This window comes from Meleagris gallopavo, chromosome 3 (genome assembly GCF_000146605.3).
Source record: "Meleagris gallopavo isolate NT-WF06-2002-E0010 breed Aviagen turkey brand Nicholas breeding stock chromosome 3, Turkey_5.1, whole genome shotgun sequence".
In the NCBI taxonomy this organism is placed as follows: Eukaryota; Metazoa; Chordata; class Aves; order Galliformes; family Phasianidae; genus Meleagris; species Meleagris gallopavo.
The window spans coordinates 41,421,255-41,439,920 of NC_015013.2; the positions used below are offsets into that span (position 1 = coordinate 41,421,255).

The 18,666-nt window shown below is 38.1% G+C and overlaps 1 protein-coding gene across 1 annotated transcript; it reads left to right on the top strand.

The window, feature by feature from the left end:
* The first annotated feature begins 284 nt into the window (after nucleotides 1–284).
* LOC104910248 (myomesin-1-like) lies at nucleotides 285–18,268 on the top strand. The gene is made up of 5 exons (XM_010708725.3): nucleotides 285–440; nucleotides 3,809–4,295; nucleotides 12,103–12,240; nucleotides 16,418–16,628; nucleotides 18,088–18,268. The coding sequence occupies exons 2-5, from the start codon at nucleotides 3,868–3,870 to the stop codon at nucleotides 18,247–18,249; spliced, it is 939 nt and encodes a 312-aa protein (XP_010707027.1). The 5' UTR covers nucleotides 285–440; nucleotides 3,809–3,867; the 3' UTR covers nucleotides 18,250–18,268.
* The last annotated feature ends 398 nt before the right edge of the window (nucleotides 18,269–18,666 follow it).

The window sequence follows — 18,666 nt, forward strand, 5'->3', positions numbered from 1 at the left end:
GTAGAGACTCTTTCTTGCTTTCTGGCTCATGACATGATGCACTTCTTGGTTTCCTAAGCCTGATTTAACTATGGAGAAAATCCTAAAAATAATTTTGAATTGGTATGCTGGTTTTATGGAGAATATTTAAAAGGGAGAACTCTCAATCTGACACTGCTGTCATCATGTGTTTGCACGGAGATAGCACAGGGTATCAGTATCTGTCTCTGTGTCTCTCCCTGTTTGCTGCTATATTTATCACCCTCCTGGCCATAAAAGGTCTGTCCTGGGGCTCTGACATTCCACTGACTACAGGCATTATTTTTGTTCTGGACATTCAAGTCCAGTCCTTACCCCTGATCCTGTCTACGTCTGCTTTTGCTGCATTCATCATTGCTATATGTTTCTGTTGTTCATCTGTTTCAGAGCTAATCTGTTTGCTGTTGTTCATCCGGGCCCTGGTAAGTGTTTCCTTACGGTATAAGGCTTTATGTTTTCAACTATTTTTTAATTGAATCTGTAATACCGAGTTGATAGTAGCTGCCTTTTGATCTTCTCAAATCAGCAGTGATTTGAGGAAGTAGTGGAAGAAATCCGAAGGCTCAACTGTGGAACAAAGTGAACTAGTGCAAGGATTCACTTACCAAATCGGCTATCCCAGCATATTCTTACAGTACCCTCAAATGAAGCGTGGACTACTGAGTTATAGCAGGAATCTTGTGTTACTACTTCTGGGATTAGAGAATGCGTAATCTAAATATTTTCTAGATGCAGAGGATGTCTTGTGATTTGTAAAGGAGATGAAATGCCATTGACTGAGCTGAAGGAAGTCTTATATACTTTTTTTAAGCTTGTACGTTTGTTCTTTTTTCCTATTTCATTGTTTTCACTTATTGATGAAGCAGATCTTTAAAGAATTACAGATAGTAAATTGTGCAACAGGCACTGCCAGTAGTTCACTTCCCTTGATGTGTATTTACAGCCTACAAACAAGTACTGCCTGTCTGCTCAGATGTCATTCTGAAAATTCATTTCAACAGCTGCTAACATATAGCTCCAAAATCAGCATATTTCTCTAACTAGGTCTTCTATATTTTTAGGCCTGGCTCTGCAGTTACAAAATCTTACACAGATCTTGAGAGGGAGTGCTTCCCTCATAGTAAAAAGGGTTGGCTAGTGTATGTACAGGTGGGATGGGTTTTCTAAAATGTAAAGAGATGGGAGTCAATCAGATTACCAGCCAGTGCTGGTAATAGGAACCAAATTCTCACGAGGTTCAAAACTTCTTGTCATCCCCACAAATGTAGCTTTACTATATCTTGCCAGACTGATGTCACTAGCTGACCTTTACTTGTGAGTAATGTTTGATGTTCCAGAGAAACACAAAACGTAACTGGTAGGATGATGAAACACCTAAAAAAGGAAATTCTTACATTGCATCAGTAGAAGTTGTCCTTTAATTCAAGCCAGGAGAGCTGACTTCTTGTTCAGCTTGTCTTACTTGGTTCTTACTCTTACCATATACTTCTCTTACTTCTGAGGATACTGAGGCCCATAGATTTAATGTTTAGAAGAAAAAAAATTGCCTTTATGCATTTTAAATATGAAGAAGTTGTTAAGCTTGTGGGCTTTTTTTTTTCCACTCGGAGAAGATGTAAATTGAAATGCAACTTTTCATGTCTCTATTTTACAATACATGAAGTGTTTTATACTTTTGGATTGCATTCCCTACTTTGCATCCTGGAAAGCTGGGGAAGCCCCTGAGCAACAGGACTGAATGGGTGTTAGCATTGTAGCTGCTGTAACCATGAAGAAACTAAACAAAGCTAAAAATAAAACTGGAGAAGATGAAGGGATGCAAGTGCAGTGCTCTACAAAAGGGAGAAAAAAAGAGATGCTCTCATGCTCTTCTCCTTTCAGTGTGTAAAACAAGACTCTGCACACCTTAATTTTGCCAAATAAAAATCACAGTGGTTTGCAAACCCTAACCTTGTTCTGCAAACTTGGCAGAGAAAGCAGTGAAGAAAAATGAAGAACAAATCTTTACGAAGCTAGGGAACTTAAGAGGAACTATGTACCACCAAAGACCAACAAAGTGAAATAAATAGCAATAAAAAAATATTGATTGGAATAAGGAGTAAGGATACTAAACAGAATAATTGTGTTCATTAGACTTGCATGAAAAAAAACCAACCAGCCGAGAGGACAAATAAAGGAGGAAGCAAGGAACTCAGTTGTTACCATAGAAAACAGTAGGCTAACACTCTTTCTCATCCCTCTCCCTTCCTCAGGTAGAAATTAAGTAAATGGATAAACTAATCTGATTAAAGTAATTGTTCCTCTGTGGTCAAGTTATCATCAATTTCTTTTACACAAAGACTTCTGAATGACTACTGTTGAATTTCTGCAAATGAATGACTGGATCTGTTATGCAAAGAGCAGTTCCTAGACTTTGAGTGGGACCTGAAATATAAATAAGTTGAAACTGTCTTTTTTCATAATTTGCTTTAGTTTGGTGGAGTACGTGAGCCGTTACCGAAGAGGATAGCTTGCTATTTCTTGTCTTGTCCTACTGTCAAAGCAAATAGTGAAGAAAAAGACAGTCTGCAATATTGAAAATGTAAAGACTCGTGAAAAAAAACGTTGGTTTTTTTTTGGAATTAAGATTATATTTCAGCTCTGTAAATGATTTCATATCAAAACATGAAATAGTTTCATCAGTATGTACAAAACCAGAAGTAGAACAAATTCCCTATTGTTTTGATTGATATAAAAAGCAATAGTGATCATTTCTCTCCTTTTTTATTGTTTTCAATTTTTCTCAACGTTTTCCCACTGTAGCCTACTCCTATTCATAATCAGGCTAATTCTAGCCATCTTATAAGCATCATGACCACTGATAAGAAAAAGAAAGGTTATCAGGATGTGTTGGTAGAGGCAACTTTTTCTTGCCAGAGGAGAAAACATCTGTTTTTATAGTAACAGCAAAACATAAGACTGGACTGCCAGCTGAAAAAACAAAAGGGAAGTTTTCACTGTATTCGACCTTCATCCCATTTTCAGAAGGGAACTACCTTTCACCTGATCAAATTTCCTCCTATGAGAAATGGCAAAGAAAACTATTGGTGATTGTGCAAAGTAAAACTTATGTGAGGATACCACCTGTATCAACTGTAAAAGTGTGATAAGACCCTTTAAAGGAATCTCTGTTATCACATACAAAATAATCAATAGAATCTTCAGAGTTAGAAGGGACATTTAAAGGTCATAATGCGTGTTTATGGAAAAAGAGTGATGTCCTCAATCTTGCTGGTTTTAATTGATTATTAAAATCTTAAATTTTAAATTAAATTGGATTTTAAAATTGCATTACAAAAATGAATGAAATGTTTGCATATTTTTGTCTCTGCTTATAACATATTGAATAGTTTTCCTGCAATCTCATACCATTTAAAATCATTTGTTAAATTCAGAAGAAAAGATTAATTTAACAAAAATACTTATGGTACTTCTGAAGAAGTTGAACACGTAAAATTTCATTAGCGGTGATGACTGGAGAAGTTAAACATGTAAGACTTCAGTAGTTTGCGGTAAGAACAGGGAGACTATTACAAGTGAACAGATGCCATAATACAAGGTTTTCTGCTTGTGTTGAATGACATGTGACCTTGAGGCTTAAAAATGAACTCTTCTTAAGAAGCATCAAAAAACAATAATCCTAAGCTTATATGTTTAAAGATTGAAAGTCTTGTTAGTTTAAGTTCTGTACTGTTTGTATGCTGTCTCAAAAGTTTTTTTGACATTACTCTTTATTTTTTATCTTTTTCAGGCAGTCCTGTTAGGTTTACATTCAGAAAATCACAGGGAAAACAAAATTAGAAGGCACTCATGATGTCTTTACCATTCTATCAAAGACACCATGACCATTATGACCGTGCATATCGCCATAAAGCACTGCAGTCAACTGTAAGTCAGTACCAAAAGGAAACAAAGAACAAATCTGCTGTCTATGCTCAAGGATCTGCAGCTTATGCCAGGGGCTCTGCAGCCTACCGCCATGCTTCTGCAGCAGACTTCAGCCTTGAGTCTTCAGCAGCATATAGCCATGGCTCTTCAGCCCACAACCTTGAGTCAGCAGCCTACAGCTATGGATCTACAGCCTATGATCATGCTGCTGCGCAAAGTAAGAGATCTGCTGCCTACAGTCTTGACTCTGAAGCCCTCAGCAAGAGCTCTGCTGCCTATAGTCATGGATCTGAATCTATCAACAAGCTGGCTGCAGCCTACCGCCTGGGGTCAGAGACCTATGGTCTTGGGTAAGGCTAAAAGTAAATCTGTCTTTGAAACAGTATTTTAGAACAAAAATGTGCTACTGTATCCCATTGGTATCAACAGCAAAACTCTCAAGCTCTTCAATACAAATAAGCTCTGTGACATGGTTTAAATATATTTTCCAGGCTTAGTGTTTTCTTTTCGCTTTGAGGCTGGGAAGCACTCTGGTCAGCTAGTTTGCTGGACTGACTTGTGTGATATTTGGCATGAAAACAGCGTTGATATGGCTGAATGATGACAAATATGAGCTATATATACATTCTTCAAGCTGGGTGGGCATGAGTCCCCAAAATTGTTCTGCCATATTAAGACTGCTGAAGCTAATATTCAATGCTGAGAGAACTTCTGGGTTGAGGCTGGATCTTGGCCATGATGGAGCAGTAAAAGAACTTGAGGCTGTTTGCATGAGTTGAGCTGACGTGTTCGTATATCATTAAACACTTCTGCCTTTGCACAGTGTTTTTATTTTTGTGCTGAGTGAGTCAAGAAATTAAAATCTTCACAGTGAAAATAAGTTGAGAGATACTACTTTCAAAGAATACTGTAACTGTTTATTTTGCATTAGAACAGCTATGCTTAGCTGCTGTTATTTTAGTTTAAGACCGTAAATAATGCTCAAGCATTTACTTTAGCATAATATTTTAGATAACATAGCCTTGTGTTATATGTATATATCTCAGAAGTTGGGGGAGCATTAAAGTAAGATTAGAGAAGCTGTTAGCAATAAAGAAAACAATCAACGAATTATAGAGAAAACATCTGCTCTCTGTTATATTAATATAAAATTTAGAGCATTATTAGCAGAACCAATTGAGACTTGTTCACCAGAAACTTGAATTTTGAAAACAGAATATTCTCCAAGGATTTTGGATAAATATGAATTCTGACCAAAAGTGCTGAGGGAAAAACTCCCTGTACCACAGTAAATAATGCCTTGTGATTACAGCCTTCACTTGTCTTTTAGGAAGTTCAGGGTCAAGATTGCATTTGCCAGAGTTTGTTCAGGAAATTGAACCTCAGGCAGTTAGAGCCCAGATGAATGACTTGGCTGTCTTGGGCTGGGCAATATCCAGTCTTTCCTGTTGAAACAATTTCACTTGTATAAATATTTAACCACTCTGTGAAGTAGCAAGAAAGACTCATTTATAATCTGCTGATAAAGGGATGCAGGCTGGAGATGGTGGGACTGTGAGTTTTGTTCCTAGAGAATCAAGTAGGGGAAAGTATCCCAAATTGATCCTGCCCTGCAATGATGCAGCTGTGCCTACTTGTTGCTGCTATCCCTAGCCCAAAGCTTTGCTATTTTCATAGAAAACTTTGAATATTCCAATACATGGAAACATTACCTGAAATTACAGAAAATGATTGTAAAAACAAAATCTGCCAAGTCCCATTGATTCAGTGATTGAGGATTTTAGGTACTTATTCTGAAATGCTAATCTTCTTGCCAAGAACAACTCTAATTGTTTAATGTACTGAAACTATACTAAGAGAGCTTGGAATGTTTCTAGGTTTCCTAGGTGCTTTGTCTGACATAATAGCTTTTGTTTTGAAACAGTATATTTGGTGCTACTTTTGTAAGCTGCTCTGTAGCATAAGAGTTGCCAACAGATCTCATGTACTGTCCTGGCAATCAGAGATGAGAATGTCTCAGCTATAATGTCTCTCTGTGATACTGTCTTTGTACCAGAGGTATGGGAAACTCAGTGCTGCTCTGGGAGACAGTAACTTGGGATATTAGACCTACAAACTTGCACAAAACTTTATACATGGGGAAAATATGTTTCTGAGTGGTAATATTTAAGATAATTTTATGGTCAATGTGGCCTCAATTTTGGTATTCATTTGGTTTCTGAAGCAACTTCTTGGTGGCCATTTTGGTACAATTTTCAAGATGTAAAAGTGGTGCTGATTTGAAGTAATTCTTTCCAAGTTCATGCTGTCTTCCCCTAAAAGCTCAAAACACGTCAAGGGATAGTGTGGAGACAAGAAGTGTAACTAAAATAATCTGAGCACATCACTTTTTGATTTCATACTTATAAAAGGAATAGTATAATGGTAGGGGGGAAGGGTTGGGGAAGAAAAAGTCTTCAAGAAGTCTTCAAACACTTTCAATTTTCAAAAAGTCGAAGTGCTCTGAATCAAGGTGCTGCATCTAAACTAGAGCCTTGGTGGTTACTTGAAGCCTGAATACACGCAAATCCAAATCCAGATAAAACTGTTCAAATAACTGTTGATTATTGACTGTCATTTGATCTAACATCTAGATTTATGTATAGTCGTTTTGTCAATGTATAGTTTTGTGAATAAACCTTTCTAAGCCCAAGAGGAAAACAGACTATTCAAATACTGAGCTTAAATTCCAGCCACCTCTTATTTTTATTGAAAGTTGCTTCTGCTAAGTTTTACTATTCCTGCAAAATGTGAGTCATCCATTTCTATAACCACTCACAGAAAAGAGTGTCCATAAAGAGGTGGGGCTGATGCACAGTTGATGCTATGTGGGGAATTTATCATGGGAAAGTAATGGTGAAGGACACAGGGCTGAGTAACATGCAAGATGTTGACCTGATCCCAGTTCTTTGAGTGGAAAGTGCCCAGAGCACTGACAGCTTGAAGGAACTACAGCTCCTTCAAAATGAGATAGCCTGTCTGTTCATTGTGTCGCAGTTTGAAAAAAGCTTGAAACAGCTTGGAGAAGCAAGAGGAGAAAAATGAAAGCTGGCAATACTAAGAACAAGTGTGGAGGGATGTGTTTTGCTCTGCTGGTTACCATTTGCCAAAGCTATAAAATGCTGGGCTTGTAAAACAAACTGAGTTTCATCTAGCAAAGGTTGCAATGTCACACCTCGCCCTCTGCACCAGCTTGGATCCCCCCCCTGCCCTGTGCTGTTACTCTTGCCTCTGCAGGGCTTATTTTTTCTTTTCTGTCACTTATTTATTAATCTAATGTAAGCTCAATATTTTGCCTTTGCTCAAACTTTCATTGCTTTTATATGTGCCCTTTTCATGGCTGGCAGCATCAAGTGAAGACAGTTGTGTCATAGAGTTGCTTTCTGACCTAAATGGGCTTGCTTGCAGAGAAAATGTAAGTTAATGGTGTGGCTCAGGTATTTGTATTGATTGCTAGTTCAGGAGAAATAGCAAAGAAGACAGGGACATAATTCAGGTGAACGAAGCAAGGAGAGGAGAGGCATCTTACTGAATTGCAATTAATTAGAGTGCCAGATAGTAATGCTGTTCTGAGCAATAATGTAACCAGGAGCAGCAGAGGGCTGAGTAAATATTGCACTTTAAGAAACATGAGAAGACTTGTGAACTTGACCTCCCTGCTGGCACTGCTCGTCCTTCAGTTTATTATAGGTGAGGGTTAAGAAGGTGGCTTCCAAACGCTGCAGCCGAGCACGGAAATCATTTTAATGTAACCTGCTCCATGGAAACAATTCCCCTTTAGAACATTTGTTGTGGAATCCGTGTTAGGGAACAGCACGATTATTGCCAGCAGTATTGCTTGGTCCCTTGACAAATCTGTCAGCAACTTAAAGCGAGCGTAGTCATCACAGTGTGCTTCTCATCTTATCTTTAGAAGCTGGATCGAAAGAGCTTTCTTGTGAAATGCCTTTATATTTTTATATATATATTCTCGTGGTTTGTCAATCCACCCTTTCCTCTTCACAGTGAATCAGTTCAAACATTACATATTAGAAAATAAGTAGCTGCAGGCAGGAGGTGGGCCTGAGAAATGCCTCTTGGCTAGTGGAGCTCCCCTGATACAGCTATGGTATGTAGCAACAGCATCTCTGCCTGCTGGCGGAATAAAATCAGACAGAGGCATTGAAAAAGCACCCTAAGGACAAGAGAATTTCCTAGTGGTGTTGGTGAGCTTACAGATGCCTTTCATGCTGTGGTAGAATAACTGCAAAATAGGGTGTTGTGGCCCACTACTAGGATACATTTCTCAGGCCCAGGATTTCTTTGTGCAGGATGAGAAACCTGTCTCTTCAGGCACAGGGACAAGGGCAGTACCAACATACTGAAGTCTGTTTATATCTTGAAGAAGATATAAATGAGAATATATGTGAGAATATGGCATCAGAACACAACCTCTTCTGGGGAGTCTCACAGGCTCTGCACAGTAACATTGCTCTGTTGGGCTATACGGAATGCTAATAGTGGCTATCAGTCTTTTTTAATATCTCTACAGGATGATACTTGTGCTTTAGCATTTATAACCATTCAGTGACTCTATTGTGAAACTGAGAAAATGCTGGTATTGATATTTTAACATGCTGAAACCATCAAGAAAGGAGGACTTAGGTCACCAACCTTGATAAAGCACCACAGATAGCAACTGACCTGGAAAAAGTACATGTGTGCTAGCTCGGTAGATCAAGTGAGGCTGAAAGCTGTTAAAAGGTCATGGTACTGTTCCTCCCTGTGAAATCAGAGAGCTCTGATATCCTGCTCCTTCTCCTCTGGGGAGATTCTGTTCCACATATCAGATAAAAGGTTGGAACACTTTAAAATAAAGGCCAAGATTTTAGAAACCAGTTCAAGAAAGCAGAGTCCTCCCTTAGGCTACCTAAATAATGGTTGTGGGCAGGGTTTGGTTTTTGTACTGCACAGGAAGAAACAGTAATAACAAAAAAGAAAAACATGGGAATACACCTCAGGGTAGCAATAATGACCAGTTTGTTTTCACGTGCAGAATCCATCAGAATAATAATTTCTGCTCTCATCCACATAGCTCACCCTAAATAGATGCAAATGATAGGAAGGTTTGGAAAGGAGAAATGTTTTCTTCCATTTCAAATTTATTCATCTCGGCTTTTGATTCACTCGCTCCAATTCTGAAAAAGGTTTTGGAGTTGCTCTGGGTACTCCTGAAAGCACCAGCTGGGTGCTATGATGTGGATACAAGGCAATTAGAAGATTAGGAACAGCTGGGGGAACAAATGAGAACAAAGTAGGAAGCATGCCCTGTCAGTGTGTTAATCCAAGGTATTCTTATAGCTGACATACTGGGTGCTGTTTCTATTATCCTGCCCCAAAAAGTACAGCCTGAAACTAGGAAAGGACTGGAGATTGATGGGGGATACTTTCTGCCTAGAGAAGCTAAGGGACTGGGGCTCTTGTCTTGAGAAGGAGTCAAATGTAGGTGTGTAAGAGTGTATACTGTAGTAAAAGATATGTAGAGAATGAACAAGGAATATATATATATATTTTTTTCCCCTGGTATTCTTCACATAGAGCAACAATTAAGCACAAAGTACGTTAGAGTGTCATTAACTTAAAACAGGTTCAAAAGAAAGTGCTGTTTGCCTGATATAAATAAGCCGTAAACCCATTTCTGTAGTAGTGATGCAGCCTCTTACTCAATATTTCTGCTGGAAATCAGAAAGATTTTTCTAGGAATCTATTTCTCTATATAAACTTTTTAGAAAAATCAGCTTTAGCCTATTGCTAGAGTAGAGAATTGGTCTAAAAGCATCCTTGTCATTAATCAGCATAATGCTTCTCAGGGGGATATTGCTTAGTCCAGGTTGTGTTTTTGGAAGAGCAGATGACTGCAGTAAACTGTTTGCTGTTGTATCAAAGTCTGAGTTCAATAGATGATTGGAGGCCCTACATCTATCTCTTCAGTTCACAGATGTCGTCTGTGGCTTCGATAGCAAAGTGTTCTGAGCCCTAGCATAATACCAGTGGGCAGCCCTTGCTCTTAAAAACAGCACAGACTCCCACTGCAGCAGCCCCTTTGAACTGAAGAAGAGTGGGGAAGTTGTCTAGGAAGATACTTTCCTGATTCTTAGCACATACACAGTAGGTGTGTTTTCATTGTGACAGCCAAAATAATCAGGTGGCTACAGCAAAAGGTGCCTTGATCCACAGACACATAGCTTAGAAATCTGCAGTGAGTGTAAATCTGTGTATGTGTAGTATTTTTATCCTATTTCTCATACCTCTGCAGAGGATCTAATTTTATCCCACTTTTTCAGTCTGTGGTGAAGATGTCTGACATCAATCTGAAGAGGATAGGGGATATTTTCATTAATGCCAGCTATAGAAGGCATAAATTATGAAGGTGGGGTATTCAGATTCAGCCTCTTGCAGTGTTTGATTTAAAAAGAGAAAAGGAACAGTTTAGAGGAATTTTCTCCTTTCTGAATAATTTTGGAGAGTAACAAGTGAAAGAAAAGAATGATATGTGAAGAAAACATCAACAAAGGCCTGGCGGAGGGTAATAAGACTTGCTATGTATGCCACCCATTCATTCCCTGTATAGGTGTGGAATCTGGACCCAAACTGAAAATTAAACTGATGTGATAGCCAAATTCTGTTTTGGGAACAACAAGTAGATTTGGATTTAACAGTACTCAAAACACAGAGTTGGACTTACGGGTCCCCTTCAACTTAGGATATTCTATGACATTTTCACCATACTTTGTCTATCTTTATGAAAATAGAAACATCTTGACTTTTAAACTGAAGACCAAAAGACACCAATCTTATGTGATCTAGAAACAAAGCAAGGAGTTAAGTGGCCTCCTAAAGGGTTCAGCCTTCAGCCCCGAGGCAATCTGATGGCTGAGTCACAATTCCAGGTTTACCTCATTTTAAATTAGGACAAAAATAAAAGTCAACTGCTAAGTAAAGGACAGATGTTCCTTACAGATCACAGTTCATTTTCAAAAACTAATTAAACATTACCTTTGCTTTCTCTCACCATTTATTTGATAAAGAGTTGTCTCCATGCATTTCTGGTTGGCTGTCAGGTTGTACCACATCATTCCCAAACCCAGGATGGAGGGAACTTTTTATTTATCTTCAGTCTTACATTATGCATGTGCTTTCTTCTCAGTATGTATGAGTTTTGGTCGTCATCCTTCTGTGAGTATGATCTGGCTCTGGGCTGAGGAACCTTTCTGAGATGGTATGCCTTAGTTCTGCTCTTGTGTCTGTGTGCATCAGTAAGTTTGTGCCATGCAAACAAACCTTCACTTCAAAAGTTGCATATGATTTCCATAGTGATGCTGAGATAGGGATGAATAGGCAATTCAGATGTTTGTAAAAGGCTGTCAGCTTATGAGGCTACTGCAGCTCTAATGCATAAATCTAAGAGTTAAGGATTCTGTGTTGCATTTGGAGAGGAGGAAGGTATTTGGAGTGCAGTTAGTACAGTTTTTAACCAAATAGGATTGCCTCAAATATGTTTCTCACTGCTCAGTAGTCCTCCCATGATGGTGGGGAGCAGAAGTCTCTTTTGCTTTACTTTTTGTTCTTCCCACTCACTGCACTGAAGGAAATTCCACTTTCTGAGCCCTATGCTCTGCCCTATAATTTCTCTGAGGAGTCCTAAAAGCGTCATTACTTTGGATATATTTGTCCACCAACAATATTTTTGCTGGAGGCCAGACTTGAATTGAAAGCTGTGCGTTTAAGGAAAGTAGAAGTCATCAGTTCAGATACAATCTTCAGAATTACTTGGTGGTCTTAGCAACTAAAACTGCGTATATAAACTCACCAGTCCCAAACTAACCAATGAAATGTGCATTGCCAACAGGTATGTTGTTTATTCTCTATATTTAGATTTCTTATCAAGGGGCATCAGTGTTATATTTGTAATGATCTGCTTGTAAAAAGTGCATTTTGTTTTCTGCTTAGTAACTTCATTATTAAAGACAATATTTTCTTGCTTTTCAAATGACAACAAAAATGAGTTAATTTAATATTATGTTAGAATGTTTCTTAACAGCTTTTTTCCTGAATTTAACAATATCATTTTTATTTCAGACTGAAAGATTCCAATCTAATGATTGAAGATCAGTCCTATAAAATGAGCCCCAAAGCAAAGAGAGCAAAACAGCATTTGGTATCTGAGGACAAAGAGAATGAAGCCATAGACTATTCAGTACCTATATTCACAGGACGGTATGTACATTTTTTCATTTTTTGACAACTTTTGATATTTTATTGATGAATTCTAAAATAACAAATCCTTTTTTCTTTTTTTTTTTCCTGGACCTTGAGGAGGTTGTTTGCACTTCACATGAATGTTAAAAAGATGTTAACTAACTGGCAGAAAGTCAGTCATGGGGCATCCAGAACCAGGACAAATGGATCCAGGTGTCTGGACTTTGTTTCAAACGTGTCACCAGGGACACTTTCTATGAAATTACGATATAATTATAACTCCACTTACTGGGAACTGGATGAGCGTGCTGTCCATGTTATTTAGCTTGTTCTGGTGGTTTAAAGGCTTGTAATCCAGTGTCCCCTGTCAATCATATTAACAATGAAATAATGTGCCGATGTTTTGTCCTGGCAGAGGGAAAACCTGGGTTGAAACCAAGTAGTTTCTCAAATCCGTTATAATGATTCATGTAGATCTCACGTGTTGGTGGTATTTATTGAGCAGCTACTACTGACGTAATATGTTTTACAGCAGCAGTGTCCTCAGCAAAGCTGAATGTGAACTTTGTGTGGAAGCCAGAACCAACACGAGCAAGGAAGCTCCCTTGTCCTTTTCAGGATATAGCATAATGATTCTGTTAGGAATATGTGACAGATCAAGTCCATTTGTTCACATTGATCCATACCAGGGTGGGGTGTGGAAAAAAGATTTCTGATTTGAGGCCAGAAGAAAAGTTTCTTGCCCACCCGCAATTGAACAGAAGCCTTCCTCTAGTTTGCCTTTCTTCTGCTATGCATGTTTTTCATGGGGTATTTCCACACTGTTTCTGGGAGTTGGTACCCTGTGCCTGTTGCTTAGTCAGCGCTCAGAACACAAGTCACCCCTACTCTGTGGCCAGGCTTGTGCTTTTGTGTGATGCTGACTTCCACTTTGTCAGTGGGAAATGTTATTCTTTTGCCTTTTGAGCATTCTGCTTTTGTGATGAGGCCAGCAGTTCTGGTTTTTATTCATTCCTTTCAACCATCCTGGAATATTTTTTTACTTTCCCTTTGTATGTTTCCATGTCAGATTCACTTCCCAACATTCAGAAGTGCCTACTGTTGCATTTTTCAAGTATTTCTCAGAGTTTCAGCTATATATATTCTATGATAGAAATACGTAAATGTCTCACATGAATCTTGCAGCAACATATTTTCAAGGCTTCTCATTATCTATATACTTTACTCAGCTTTTGCCATCTGTGTCCCATGCCCTCAAACATTAATATGCTCCCTTTTAATTTTGTCTGCAGTCTACAAAAGTAAAATGTATCGTGTTGGGCAACTGATGGCTCTGCTCCTGGATGGTGATCTTAGATTTTACACAGGCTCCTGTGATCTTAATAAAGCATGACCTTTCTTTTTTTTATTTCACTTTTTTTTGTACAATGAACATGATAATATCTAATTCAGTGTGATAATGTGCGGTTTCATTTGCTTGTATCTGTGTGATACCTGCAGATACTAAGTTTAAAGATACTGACAGATTCTTACACTGTACTATTTATCTTCTTACTACCATGGGAATCAATCTCACTTTTTGCACTTGGCAACTCCAAGTTTGTCTGTGATTTCGTGCCACCACAGTGATCCAAATAGATTTTCTGCAATTACTTTAAAAACATAAAAAAGGCACATGATGCCAACTCAACAGAGCATGAAATGTTTGGGATACTTTTTTTAGGCTTTTTTTTCTGTTGGCATCATGTCCATAAGCACATGCCATGGCTGTGGAAATTGCATGCCACATTCCTGTCATGTATTTATTTTTGTTTGAAAGATAGCAGCTGAATCATGTGCATGTTATATGTCATTCCCAAATTCTCCTGTGAAATGGATGTGTGGCTTCCCATGGGGAGATAGCTTTGACAAGGGATAGTTATTTATAAAGGTCAGCTCTACGTGCGTTCATTGGTGCTGATGCCTGGGCTGGATGACCTTCAGCACTGTGTCACCCTTTCTGTGACTTGATTCTATTTCAGACCATCAGATTCTACTGGAAAAAAAATACATATCCCTCACTCAGATTATTCAGTTCGTACGTCTTTTTCTGAAATGCGTAGCCTTATGCTTGCAAGATAAAACTAGGGAGGGCTAGCCATTATTCCAGGTAATAACACTTGATGTAATTCTGTAGGTGCTAAAAATACTTGGTATGGGTTGTGGGACTCTTTGCAGCCACTAACAAGTATAAGCCAAAGAACTGCAGATGGTACATACTCTTTAAATAATAATTTGTATGTGTCATTTGGAGTTTGATCTTGTTTCTGTTCAAAAATTATATTCTACTGAAACCCTTGAGACGTGGCTGAAGAATCAATTCTTAAATGATACTGACTGCTGCTTCTGATGCATTCATCATTGCAGGAAACATGTTTTTCTTTGATCTGGGAAGATTACAGCAAGAAAAAAAATGCTTAGCAAAACTAAATATTTAATACTGTTGATCAAAAGGCTCTAGGGACCATTACTGCAGACAGCTAGGCTGGATCCTGTATTAGACTGAGGATTCATCAGCTCCCAGGGGGTGCTTTATTCCTTGAGGTTCATATTGTGAAGTTGCTAAGATATTAATTGCTTGTTATCAAGGAAGTAATGTCAGTTTGCCTTTGAATCAGAATGCCACTGATTCATTAAAACTGAATATAGATAACTACATTCATATGCATTAAATCAGGCTTTCAAAATTGTCTTTAGAAATTTGTCATATTTCTGCAGCTCAGATATTTCTGAGAAGAGCTGATGTGCTGGTGTAAAGAGAATCATCACACTGATACACTTAAGAATCACTGAAGTAGCCTGAAACACAGAAAGGCAGAGTTTGAGCGTGTGAGGGAAGTCAAAGCTCTAAGCTGTTAAGAAAGCTGTTAGCCTTTTGAGGATCTTTTATGAGTAATTATTCTTACAGCATACTGCTTGACTGTACTGCATCTCACTGAACTGATATTGTGCTCTTAATGTAAGGGGTTGGACAGTTAGTTATGGGCCTGAATCCAAATTTTCCTTAATGTTGAGATGTCCTATCAAATGCATAATGTTAGTAATCTTAGAGAAAACAAAAAATCGTTTTTATATGTAGCAGAAGCATTTTATGATCAAACAGCAAGGCTGTGCTTGAGTGTATTCTGGAAATAAACAATGGCTTTTTTCTCTGTAGTGTTTACAAGACAGTTTGTCCAGTACTCAAACAGAACCTTTTTTCATTCTGCCATCTAATGTTCATAGAATCTGCATACAATGGCTTGGGTTAGAAAGGGCCTTAAAATCCTCCATTTCCAGTCCTTCTGCCTTAAGGAGCTGGATAAGGCTGCTGAGGGCCCCATCCAGCCTGGTCTCGAGCCAGGGATGGGACATCCACAGCTCCTCTGGGCAGCCTGTGCCAATGCCTCAGTGCTTTTTCTCCTGACATCTAAACCAAATCTCCCCTCTTTTAGTTTAAAGCTATTTCCCCTTGTCCTATTGTTATCACACCATGTAAAAAGTTGGTCTCCCTTAAAGTACTAGAAGGCCACAATGAGGTCTCCTCAGAGCCTTTTCTTCTTCAAGCTGAACAAGCCCAACTTCCTCAGCCTGTATTTGTAGGAGAGATGCTCCAGCCCCCTGACCTAAAGTAAATAAACTCAGCAGAAAGGTAGTAATATTTCTCCTTAGGTCAAGGAGCTCTAATTATATATGTGTTATTTACTATAGAATCTATGATGTCCTGATGGTGCCAAAACACCATGACCTCAATAGTACTTCCATGTGTGTATCTGAAAATAGGATTGGAACTGTTGGGAATACAAGTTCTTTGCATCCTAATTTGTAGAAATGCTTCAAGGAAATCCTTATTCATCTCCTTAAAAACACTTGGAAGGTGAAGGTCAGTCATTCTGCAAACATTAAAGGATTGAATTTTTTATGAACAAAGAGAGTCGTGACTTAAAAGACGGACTGAATACTCTGTCATTCTTCAGTACGCTTCCATGTTTCTACTTTGAATAATACCTGTAGGCTGTTACAGAAGTAATGATCTTCAAGGCAGAAATACATTATGAAATACCTAATATGAAAGACCTGTAACATCTTCTGTAGTTGGCTGACTTAATAGAAAATATAAGTGGAATATGTTCTCTGCATTTTTCAATATGATTCTGCTTTTTAAACTTTCTTTCAGTGAAGTAAATATCAGTGGGATCACAGATACAGAAGAAGAAAGAATTAAAGAGAGTGCTGCCTACGTTGCCAAAAGGAACCTCTTTGCGACTGGTGAAGGAGTTAGTGTCAGCAAGGTGGCCAAGTCTGTCTCTGAAGAGGAACATCATGAGAAAAAATCAAGGAAAGTAGCAATAAGGGAGTCTGCAGAGCGTGTGGCCCTGAAGAAAACGGTAAAATAATAGAAGTGAACATCTATGCAGTATTCAGTGCAGGTCTTCTTTGGTTTTTGTAAAGAGCCTCTCACATCACAGCCCTGATTTACACCAAGAGCAATAGCAGTTAGGTTAGTAAATCCCGAGCTATTTTCAATGAAAGTATTTTCAGTGACTTAAACTCTAGTTACAGTCCCAACAATCTTGGCATTGGGTGGCAAGAAAAGAGGCATCAGAAACTGTAGTAATGTTGGGAGAGAGGGAGGCAGAATGGAACAGGGGAATACTCTTTCTGCTGTGCTCACACCTATGTAAGTGGCACAGCATCCCCCACCTGAACCACAAGGCAGTTTTGAGGCAGTACTTGGCAATAAGAAGGTGATGGGATAATTCCTGACATTTTATGGCCTGGGGACAAGCTTGTCCAAAGTGTTTATTACAGTGTTTTAATTACAGTGTGCAAATAAGGAAGGCAATTGTCAGCATCTGGAACTGATTGTCTAATTATGGGTAGCTTTGATGCTTCTGCGCAAATTGTTAAAAAAAAAAAGTAATCAGATGGTAGTTATGAATATATTACGACCAGAGTGGGATAATATATTAAATAGAAATACATGTTGTTTAGCTAATTTATTAATGTTCTATGCAGAATTGGCAGTATGGTCCTAAAATATCGTTATGACGTGAAGTTGGAAAGGCTGTAAACACTTGAAGGTTGAAAAACTGAGAAGCAGTGAAGGTGAACTATTATAACAAATAGAAATTTCTACACACGGAAGGAAAAGAATAAGCAAGAGGGGAATGCCTGGTCAGGTGCAAGTACCAAAGAGTCTAGGAGTTATAATAGGTCACAAATTTAATGTCAGTTAAAATCAGGATTCTATTGCATAAAAACAAAAGCCGTTCCAGAGTGTATTAACAAAATTATTGTCAATAAAACATAGGAGAAAATTATTTAATTCTATTGGAAACTGTTGGACCTCTGATAATGCTTTGAAGAAAGCAAGATTTATAGTATATTAGTAATTTTTTTTCTGGGTCTAAGAACAGTCAGGTGAAATGGTTACCCAGGGATAATGGAAGATCCCACCAGCAGGAAAGATTTGAGAGCAGTTCTGTCAGAGACGCTCCAGGCTTACATGACCTTGCATTAGAGAAGGAGTACAGAAGACATCTGAGTTTCATGATTTTGCCTTTTACTGTGTATATCAAAACAAAATTTTAAACATGGAGCATTATTTTATTTAGGATCATTCTGAGAGGAAAATATAGTTAAACGAAATCTAGTTATTTTGAAAAGATAAACTCTTGAATATAAACATTTCTTTGTGTGTGTTCAAGTGAGATATATACATTAAATATTCTTACCTGGATTTTAGATTGAAAATTGCTTTTTAAAAATTCAGAAAAACCTTTTTAGTTTTAATGGTTTGCACTTGTAAATAATGAAGTTTATAATGAGATGTTTCTTTTCCAGCTAGAAGATACTCAGGCATTTCACAAAAAGTTGAATCAAGATAAACTTCTACATCCTCCCGAGTTTGTTATCAAACCTCGTTCTCACACTATCTGGGAAAAGCAAAATGTCAAATTTCATTGTACGGTGGCTGGCTGGCCAGCACCCCGTGTTACATGGTAAGTTTGTATCTCTGTCACTCAAAGTCACCCCAGTAAATGCAGCATATTTTCCAGTAAAAGTACATTATGGCTGAAAATACAGGGTTAGAGGCCACCCTAAGCCTTTCAAATCGCTGTACAAAAACAAAGCAAAATACTAAAAGTATTTGGTAGCAACGATACACAGGTATCATGCATATTTTTCATATAAATATCCCACATACGCTTTCTGTCTTCTGATTAAGGAAAAATAGCAATGCAATTTATCATCAGTGCTATCCGTAAAAGAGTGATTTCCACATATTTGTCTTTAGTCCACTAATGCCATTAAACAAAGCATTAACAAGTTCTAGTTGCTTTATTGCTTGTCTATTGAGCAGATGTAGTACTCAGCCTCCAAGAAAATGAAATCTCATTACACCAACTGTTCATAGAGGTC

What these genes read in the sequence shown, in the direction of transcription:
- LOC104910248 (XM_010708725.3), top strand. Translation starts at nt 3,868, where the DNA reads ATGATGTCTTTACCATTCTATCAAAGACACCATGACCATTATGACCGT. An exon ending in GTACCTATATTCACAGGACG is followed by an intron (nt 12,241 to 16,417) that starts GTATGTACATTT and finishes ACTTTCTTTCAG; the next exon opens with TGAAGTAAATATCAGTGGGA. An exon ending in GTGTGGCCCTGAAGAAAACG is followed by an intron (nt 16,629 to 18,087) that starts GTAAAATAATAG and finishes TTTCTTTTCCAG; the next exon opens with CTAGAAGATACTCAGGCATT.